Raw genomic sequence first — 9538 nt, forward strand, 5'->3', positions numbered from 1 at the left:
CCAAAAACAAAACGAGAAGAATCAAAGAATGAGAGAGGCCAGTTCTAAAATAAGATCACCAAGACTACATTATTAGATTACTGATTTGGGCTTGAAAAGTGGCCATCTTTATTCTATTGCAAAATGAAGAACAATCCTCATACCCACTGTGTCTATCCACTGATAGCAACAGGCTGAAGTTGCCATAGAAACAACATTCTGTTCATCTTAATGTCCCACCTTTTTCAAAGAATGCATTCAGTAAACGGTCAATAATATTGTTTTTAACAGAGAATTTACTGGTAATAGAGTTACAGCAGAAATCTCTCCTCAACACAATTAGGGAAGGTGAGATAAATATAAATAAAACAAAAAGATATATACCACTCCCTTCCTTTTCAGAGTTTTAAATACTGAGCAAATCACTGAAAAAGTACATCTTGTGATTTCAAACCCTACAGTGATTCATTCTTAACTCTTTGAATTTCTCCTATCTCTATCTCTATCATCTCTAGATTTAGCTCTAGCTCTAGCTCTAGCTCTAGCTCTCATTTCCAGGGTAAAGTATGGTGCTGACATTAGTATAGACCCACTGGATTGAACTGAAAGCATTTTAAAAGTTTCTTTTTCAGGAAGCAACTTCTCATAAACAGCAATAGTGTTGAAATAAGATTGCTTCTGAGAATTAAGCTATAAAATTTATTCATGAAAAATTAGCTAGTTGTGGGAGCAATCCATAAGACTTCCTATAAAAGTATAACTGAGTTTAGAAACACCTCAAAACCCAATAAAGATGAAGATGTAATCTCAGAAGTCAAAATTGGAAGTGGTTGTAATTTGGTCAGCAAAAACCGAATCAACTGTCTAATACACTGTTTAGAGAAAGTTTATGTAAAGATTAGCCTACAGAAAGAATTGTGGATCATTACCTGTTACTGTCCAGGAAACAGAGACATAAAATCCAGAGGATATGAATATTGCTGTCTTTAAATAGGTGTACTTTGCTTTGGGGCAGGGATCATTTATCAGGTCTTACCATGATCTGAATGAAACACCCTCAAAATGATTCACCTCACTTTGTTCTGATTCTTCATTTACTAATCAACAGTCTGATTTGCTTCCTAGACATTCCAAAACAGTTGTCTCGGCATATACAATCTGAGCATCCTGGTTATCAAAAATGAATCTGCCCCTCCCCTCAATAAATGAATAAATAATTTATTTGCTCTCTTGTATGCTTACTCTAGTGAAATGAAATATGTTAATTCATTTTGGGACATTGATGACATTAAAATCAAATTCTTAGATTGTAGTAATCACCAAGCTAATGTCATCCTAGGAGACCATGATAAATAGCCGTCCAGACTTTCCTCGCTATACCCTACAATTTGATTATTTTCAAATACAAAAAAGGCCAGTAGAGTTTCACCTCTCTGACTTTTGGCTAAAATCAAGTGTAAAAAGGCCAGTAGATAAAAGAAGATCCTATTTGCTCTACATTAAATTCTACTTTGTATTTCTTTGAACTGAATAAAATCAGAAATGACTGCGTTAAAATTGGACAGACAAGAATAAATCAAAACAAATACATGGTTTTCTAATTTTTCTGGAATGAAAGTGTCTTGAAATTTAAAACACCTATGTTTAAATCATTTCAGTTATTGATATAACATTAATCAACAGAAGATGATTCTGAATATTTCTAAACTGATGGATAAAAGTTGAAAAGAAAGCAAAATGTGCTCAGTAAAAATAACTATTGAATGAAGGAATGAAAATACTATATGGCTGAAATAAAAAAAAAAAACTATTTTCTGCTGCTAACTGAATGATACAGTGCTAGAAATTGAAATTTGTTGAAATAGTGTCCTTTTTTGGCCTGTTTCTTTTTCATTAAAAAAAAATCTGATTCTTCTCTTTTTTATTAAAAGCTCAGTGTCAAAATATATCATTGAAGGATGGCCTTAAGAGATAAATAATCTGTCCTTTCCTCTAAAATTTTCAAAGTTTCTTTTTCCTTTTTGGGTCTTTAAGACTATGATTAAAATTTCCAATTCTGTTTCAGAAAAAAATACATGCAAACATACACATAATTTTTGAAATCATTACAGAGAATTCAGGGACTACTAGAAGTCCTCTATGGATCTGCTGAGGTTCCACAAACCCAGATTAAGCATTCCTAGTTAAGATATTTCAAATTGAATTTGTATTTTGGAATCACCAAGAAACATGTGTAAAGTACATTCAGTCAGCTTTTAGAACTAAGAAAACATGCCCTTCTCCTGAACAACTAATTTATTTTTTAATCTCAACAGCACTTTGAATTTTGAAAATATGTGTGTTTCCTTCTTTAATGAGGCCTCTGGGAAGACCCGAGTAAAATCTGTGGTCCATCTCTAAGAACTAAGCTTAGTGCAGGCATTTTACCTACTAACCTTATCCGTAACTTCATCTGAATTCCTTCCTTATTTTCCCATTCCTCTTATTTCTTCATCCAGTTTTAATAACGTCTTACTATAACTCCGTAAGCTTCCTCACATCCTTGGGGAGAAGGACTGTTGTAAATAAGTACATAATATGAAAAAAATCATCCTCAAACTCAGGGTACAGATCTGTTTTAGCATATCTGACTGCAGGAGGTTTTAAAATTTGAACTATTACCAACATTTAAAAATCCTAACATTCCACATAAAAAATCCCGATTTCAGATATCTCTGGAAAAACGTAGAGTTCTAGTCTTCCTGAGCCAGCAGCAAGCAGGATAACAGTCCTGAGAAGCAACTATGGTCTCCAGTAGTCAGTTCTCACACATCCATTTTGCTCATTTATTTATATAACCGAGAAGCCGATGAGTTCAAAACCCTTGTATGTAATTAACTATTAGGGGAAGCTTTTCAAAAAGGGATTAATTTGGGGATTTCACCACCACCACCACCACCACCACCCCCCAAAAAAATACTTGTTCTTTTCCGTTCTTTGAAATGAGGAAAAACAGCAGGCACAATTCATTCTCCAGGCTTTCACTGAGCTTCTCCTCTACCCTAGGCCCAGCAACAGGCAATGATTAACGAGCGGAGCAGAGATCTTGGTCCTGGAGACGGTACGATGTTGTTATCCCTACGGCTGTCAAGCACCACCGATGACTGTTCAGGACCGCCCTGACACAAAGCGTGTTGAGATGAGAGCCGTGCCAAGTTAAGTTCTGAACCGAAGATGGAACGGAATTTATTGCAGAATATTTACTAAGGATTCTAAGCTGGATTTCCCTAAATTAGACACTTATCCAAGGAGCCCTCAGCCTTTTCACAGGCGAAAGGGCGGGAAGGCAAAGCCACGTCTTGACTCTATTAAACAACCAGTAACGCCGCTCCTGCACAGGGCCCACTGCGAGGCTGCCGTAGTTCCGGAGCAACCACCCGGTCCCACCCCCTTGATCCCGCCCCCGAGATTCTTTCCCGCCAAAGGCCGTTAACGCCGCGAAGCATGGTGGGACAGGACTCTAAGGCTGTGTCACCAAATCTTTTCAAGACGCTGAATTGCCTTAAGAGGCTCATTCCTGGGGAAAATGACTATCCGTGAGGACCCGACAGGCACTAATAGCCCCCTCATCGAAGGCTCTCGGTTTAATTTTTACAAACGGCTGGTCACCCGATTGGCAAAACTCACTGCAAACCGAGAACGCCGGGGACTTTTTTCCCCTTCGTGCGGAGGGTCACGTCGCGCGTGCGTATGCGTTCTTCAACCGAGCGCGATACGCTCTTGCGCGTGCGTATTGAGAGCGAATAGCTATTGCTTCTCGCTTCTCTTCCTCCCTCCCCCGATATCCGTGCGCCCAGCAGATAAAGGCGCCATTTTGGACGGGCCGCGGGAGACGTGGTTTCGCTGCGGGTTCGCTCTGTTGTGCGCTAGGCTTGGTGGGAAGGACTGTTCTCCAGTCCGCGCCTTTCGTCGCCGCCATGTCTGGAGGTGGTGTGATTCGTGGTCCGGCAGGGAACAACGATTGCCGCATCTACGTGGGTAACTTACCTCCAGACATCCGAACCAAGGACATTGAGGACGTGTTCTACAAATACGGCGCTATCCGCGACATCGATCTGAAGAATCGCCGCGGGGGACCGCCCTTTGCTTTCGTTGAGTTCGAGGACCCGCGGTGAGGCGGCATGGGGCTTGCGGCCTTGAGGAAATAGGTTGGAGTAGTTGGGGGAGGCTCTAAGGCCTTAACATGGAGAATGGGGGTGGGGTGGGGCAATACTCTTGGAGAGGTTGGGGGCGAGACAATATTGCCCATGCAGGAGTTGAATAAGGAGCCGAGTCGGTGTGGTTTCTGTGGTGGCCCGGCTCCATGGACATCCCCTGAGCCGACTTGCATATTCCGAGCGGGAAATTGAGGCGCTGTGGGTTAGTGTAGTGGTCTGGAGGCTGGCGTGCTTCTGGGTGGGGGAGGGGCCATTCCTATTATGCAGCGCATGTGGACTCTTCCACACGCGGTGCGCATGTGCGGTGGGTGGTGGTGCACTAGTTCCAGATCGAGTTAAGACTTCCCCTCCTGGTCCCTTTTCTCATCCCTTTGCTTTCTGTGGTCACGCAGAGACGCGGAAGACGCGGTGTATGGTCGCGACGGCTATGATTACGATGGATATCGTCTGCGGGTGGAGTTTCCTCGAAGCGGCCGTGGTACAGGCCGAGGTGGCGGTGGGGGTGGAGGTGGCGGAGCTCCCCGAGGGCGCTATGGCCCCCCATCCAGGCGGTCTGAAAACAGAGTGGTTGTCTCTGGTGAGTTTACGGCTCTTATGGGTTGATAGGAGGGTATAGAAACAACTTTAAAATTGTCTTTGCGTGGCTGGTCTGGCAGTTGCACATTTTTATGCTACGTCTTAAGTTATGCTTAAGATTTATGCTTATTGGATGAATTTTGATAAACAAGGATCACTGTAATGAAAACTTAACGAAATGAGGTTGCAGAACCTTACCTTGCAAGTAATTTTGGACTGTGGATTCCAAAATTTTGGTTGGAATCATGTAGGTACAAGCATTATTTTGAAGTAATCTCTGTTCTAATGTACATTATAAATTTTACGGTGATATTCGGCATACTTGGTATTGAAAAAAAATCACTTTTCAGGACTGCCTCCAAGTGGAAGCTGGCAGGATTTGAAGGATCACATGCGTGAAGCAGGTGATGTATGTTATGCTGATGTTTACCGAGATGGCACTGGTGTCGTGGAGTTTGTACGGAAAGAAGATATGACCTATGCAGTTCGAAAACTGGATAACACTAAGTTTAGATCTCATGAGGTAGGTTATACACTTATTTTTTTCTTTGGCCAGAATTGGATACAGTGGTCTTAACAGTGGAATTTGAAGGTAAGGATTCAGGCAAGGGTGTCCAAGTAAAGTGTCAGATTTCTGGTTTTAGTTACATTGATTCATTCAGCATGCCTGAAGTCAGGTGAAAGCTTAGATCTTTCAATCGAAAGTTCTGTCTATCCACTAGGGAGAAACTGCCTACATCCGGGTTAAAGTTGATGGGCCCAGAAGTCCAAGTTATGGAAGATCTCGATCTCGAAGCCGTAGTCGTAGCAGAAGCCGTAGCAGAAGCAACAGCAGGAGTCGCAGTTATTCCCCAAGGAGAAGCAGAGGATCACCACGCTATTCTCCCCGTCATAGCAGATCTCGCTCTCGTACATAAGATGATTGGTGACACTTTTTGTAGAACCCATGTTGTATACAGTTTTCCTTTACTCAGTACAATCTATTCATTTTTTTAAAATTCAAACTGTTTTGTTCAGAATGGGCTAAAGTGTTGAATTGCATTGTTGTGTAATACCTTTTGCTCCTAACATCTACATTCCCCTCATGTCTTTGGTAAATTGTATTTTAAGTGATGTCATAGACAGGACTCTTTAAATTTAGTTAACTCTCCATGCTCTTCAGACTGTGATATTGTGTAAATGTCTATTCTGCTCTGGTTTGTGTGACTTGGGATGTTGGGGGTGTTTGTGGTTATTTTACCTGGGGAAGTTCTTATGTTTATCTTGCCTTTTCATGTGTCTTTCTGTAGACATATCTGAAGAGATGGATTAAGAATGCTTTGGATTAAGGATTGTGGAGCACATTTCAATCATTTTAGGATTGTCAAAAGGAGGATTGAGGAGGATCAGATCAATAATGGAGGCAATGGTATGACTCCAAGTGCTATTGTCACAGATGAAATTGGCAGTATTGACCTTATACTAAAAGGCAAGGGTTAATAAATAAATCTACCTTAAAACACTTGCAAACATCTTAAGCAGCTGTCTGTAGCTACAATTGCTTTGCTTTTTAAAACCTTGGCAATTGTGGCAAAATTACATTGCCCGTTTTGTAACAGTTTTGCTCCCTTCCCCCTTTTTTGTTTTAATAGGGACTAATGTGGGAAGAACTGGCTAATTTTGTCACAGTGCTTAGTTACAACTGTTAATGTGTGACCTGCTGTTGGTGTACATGTGGGTACAGGGTGTTTTTTAATTCCAACCAGATAGAGTATAATATCAATACTGCTAAATCTGCATGTCCTCTGTGTGACTGATATAGCGTTGCTATTTCATTTTTTTAAGACAAAATGAAAGCAAAATATAGAATTCCAACATATTGGTGTAGATAATTTAGTTGGGAATATGTTAAGTCTCACCTTCCCCATTAATATTCAAGATTGACTCATGCTTAAAACACTTTAATTTACAAATTAAATTGCAGATGGGAATGTTAGTATTAGTTTAGACTTAGGTGACTACCAATACCAGTAAACTTTTCAAATACATAACTTTTTGCAACCACAAAACCTGTAATACGCTGTACAGTAACAAGTGTTGGCATTATCAGTTGAACTGTAAATATAAAATGCTTCTTCCAATTAGTCTCTATGATGATTAAGTTTCTAAAATTTATCTGAACACCATTCAGAAACTTGTTTTGGGGAATTTGATAGTTATTGATGTACATCTGTTATACTGATGACAGACATAACTCATCATTCCCCAGAAACTTTTTTTTGATTACAGTATCTAACATTTTGCCTCCTCTTTTTTGGTTTTGCTGGTTATAAAGGTTTGGATTGGAGAGGGCTCACTGGATCCCAATCCTTGGAGCTGGATCATTGGATTCAAATCATAATGTGGATAGGATAGGGAGGATGAATTACAAGGATTCATGGAGCGGGATCAGATTACCCAGGAACATAGGAGTGGATTCCTGCCCCAACCAAACCGCATTCGTGTGGATTTTTTTATTCAACTTAATTGGCTATTCCAAAGATTTTTTTTTTTCCTATTTTTGACGATTGGAGCCCTTAAGATGCACGATGGAATTGTATTTTGCATTTTTTGGTAAAAGGAGCAAAGCGAGGACCTGGAGATGTACGCTGGAGCAATCTCCTTGGAAGGATTCAGCACGAGTAGATGGTAAACATTTAAAGGGGAAAGGGGGGTTTGTTTAAAATAGTAAATCAGTAAGTCACTTCTAAATTTAAAGAAAACATAATTGGAGTTGAAGAATAAGTAGGTTTCCAATTGGCTATTGCCGTTTTTCTTTGAAAAAAAATAAAATTTTTTAAAAAACTATGCATGGTTGTCCTTTTTCCTCTTCATGTAAGATGATTTTAAATGGGTGACTAGTCTTATCAGTTTATACTTTAAATTGATAAGATAAGGTTCTGACTCGTGTTAGTAAACTAAAGGTTCTTGGAAGGCAATCTTAAATGGTATTAGTCATCTCATTGTTAAATGTAAAGTTGTAAGTCTTCAGAGAAAGATGAAAAGGTGAGAATAAGGCAGTTAGGTAATGTGATGAATGGGGGTGATCTAGTCTGATAAGCTTTCCAGTACTTTGATAAGAAATGATTAAAGGCTTATGCTTATTTTGGGGGGCGTTATTTAGACAGCTTAGACTTTTGTGTGAAATTGGTTAATAGCTAGTAAATTTAAGTTAACTTATCTGGAGATAGCTTGGAGATTCTAGGTGAAACTCGTCTCAAAAATTGGTAAGTATTAAATGTTAACTTCAGCATAGATGTATTAGAATTCAACACAAATTGCATTTCCTTTTGAAATGTGAATAATGCACTAGATTACTTATTTGGGTCAATCATTGCTAATAAAAAGCTGGCCTTTAGAGTTTTGTCTTGTAAACTCTTCTCAACCATAAGGTTATTCTGTACCCAGAACATACCAAGGCAGTAATTATATCTTGAGTTCTATTAGGTTTTAGCAGCTTGTATATTCTAAATTTTCAAATTGCTTAGGGTATAGAGCAGTGGTAGTTTGGCTTAAAATGATATTTTTTTTTTTCTGATGGCTAGTCACAACCGTCAACCCACTCTTTTCTGTTTCCAGAAGAAATAATGAAACCTTACCATATTTTAAATACAGTTGGAAGCTGAATTTAAGATTATTATTCAGGTGATGTAATTTCAAACCTAGGGAAAGCCAGAAATAAACTCAGTAGTTCATTGACCCTAAAGAAATTTGCAACTAGTACCCTCTCCTGTTTGTTAGGAGGAAAGAGGCAGGGTTTTAATGGTCAAAATGGATTCTACTCCAAATACGTTGGTAAAGCACTTTGTAGAGATTCGTTAGGGAAGTAGTTTTTATGCAATAACTCAAGATCTATTAACCAAGAAGAGGAAAGATGTACTATTCTGAAGAAATTGTATACCATGTGCTTCAAGTTTTAAGCTTCATGTGTAGAAGATTTTTTAAAATGTTAAGTTATTAAATAAAACGTAAGGTTTCTTTCAAGTACTAATTGAAAAGATAGTGGAAAAGGTACTGCGAGCTAGATGTACAGATGTGGGTTCATTTGTATTCATCGAATGTTTTTGAAACAGGACCAAAATGAAAATAGCCTTCACTCAAGGCTGAATGTATTTAAGCTATGTTGAAAGGTGCACTCTCTTAAATTAAGTTTTCATAGTTTCAAACCCAGATTGGAATAAGATAGAGTTGATTGATATAGAGACCAATCTTGAAGATAAGACTGCATATTTATGGAAGGTAGAGGGGCACAGACTTTGCAGTTAAGGTGACCAAACAGCTAAAATCTGTGAGGCAGGAGACAAAGTGCTCCTGCTCTTTTTTTTTTTTTTTTTTTTTTTTAAGTCTTAGGAAATAGGCCTTAAAGCTCTCCTCAGAGTGGCAGCTATTAAAAAATTGTGCCCTTCCACAATTGGCTTGTTTTCTCCCTATTTATATACCCGTAGAATATTTTAGGGGGGTTATAATTAGTTTGCATTTTTCTAACCAAGGAAAAACTTAAGTCTCTTTAAGAAGCAATTATTTTTCATAACGTCAGATTGAATAACCCACCTTGCTGTTCAGCCCACATCGTTTCTGGAAACAAAAGGTAAGAAACTCATTTTCTGGCTCATAATTGTTTGGGATCTGAATTTTATTTAAAGGCTAAGCTAAGTTTAATATTAATTGTAACATTTGGAATGTGAACAGATTCTCTCTAAAATGTTTTCCCCCCCAAGTTTTATACTTTTAATAAATTTGGGGTGCTCGTGTTTAAACAGCATAATGCT

General features: G+C 38.9%; 1 protein-coding gene across 4 annotated transcripts; it reads left to right on the forward strand.

The window, feature by feature from the left end:
• Nucleotides 1-3801: 3801 nt before the first annotated feature.
• On the forward strand, nt 3802-7577 carry SRSF1 (serine and arginine rich splicing factor 1). 4 transcript variants are annotated; one of them, XR_005212746.1, is made up of 6 exons: nt 3805-4129; nt 4568-4752; nt 5102-5274; nt 5474-5660; nt 6041-6159; nt 7066-7577. XR_005212746.1 is itself a non-coding variant. In XM_037809630.1 (5 exons), the coding sequence occupies exons 1-5, from the start codon at nt 3936-3938 to the stop codon at nt 6061-6063; spliced, it is 762 nt and encodes a 253-aa protein (XP_037665558.1). In that variant the 5' UTR covers nt 3804-3935; the 3' UTR covers nt 6064-7577. The 4 variants fall into 4 exon arrangements, 2 of the variants coding, with proteins under 2 accessions (XP_037665559.1, XP_037665558.1); XR_005212747.1 differs by lacking the exon at nt 5474-5660 and having other exon boundaries at nt 3803-4129; XM_037809630.1 differs by having other exon boundaries at nt 3804-4129; nt 6041-7577.
• The last annotated feature ends 1961 nt before the right edge of the window (nt 7578-9538 follow it).

The sequence above is a fragment of the Choloepus didactylus genome, chromosome 18 (genome assembly GCF_015220235.1).
Source record: "Choloepus didactylus isolate mChoDid1 chromosome 18, mChoDid1.pri, whole genome shotgun sequence".
NCBI lineage: Eukaryota > Metazoa > Chordata > Mammalia > Pilosa > Megalonychidae > Choloepus > Choloepus didactylus.

Bases quoted from the DNA above. Each gene is read 5' to 3' on its own strand.
- SRSF1 (XM_037809630.1), top strand. From the start codon at position 3,936: ATGTCTGGAGGTGGTGTGATTCGTGGTCCGGCAGGGAACAACGATTGC. The intron at 5,275-5,473 runs GTAGGTTATACA...TCTATCCACTAG, and splicing joins CTAAGTTTAGATCTCATGAG to GGAGAAACTGCCTACATCCG. The intron at 5,661-6,040 runs GTACATAAGATG...GTCTTTCTGTAG, and splicing joins TCATAGCAGATCTCGCTCTC to ACATATCTGAAGAGATGGAT.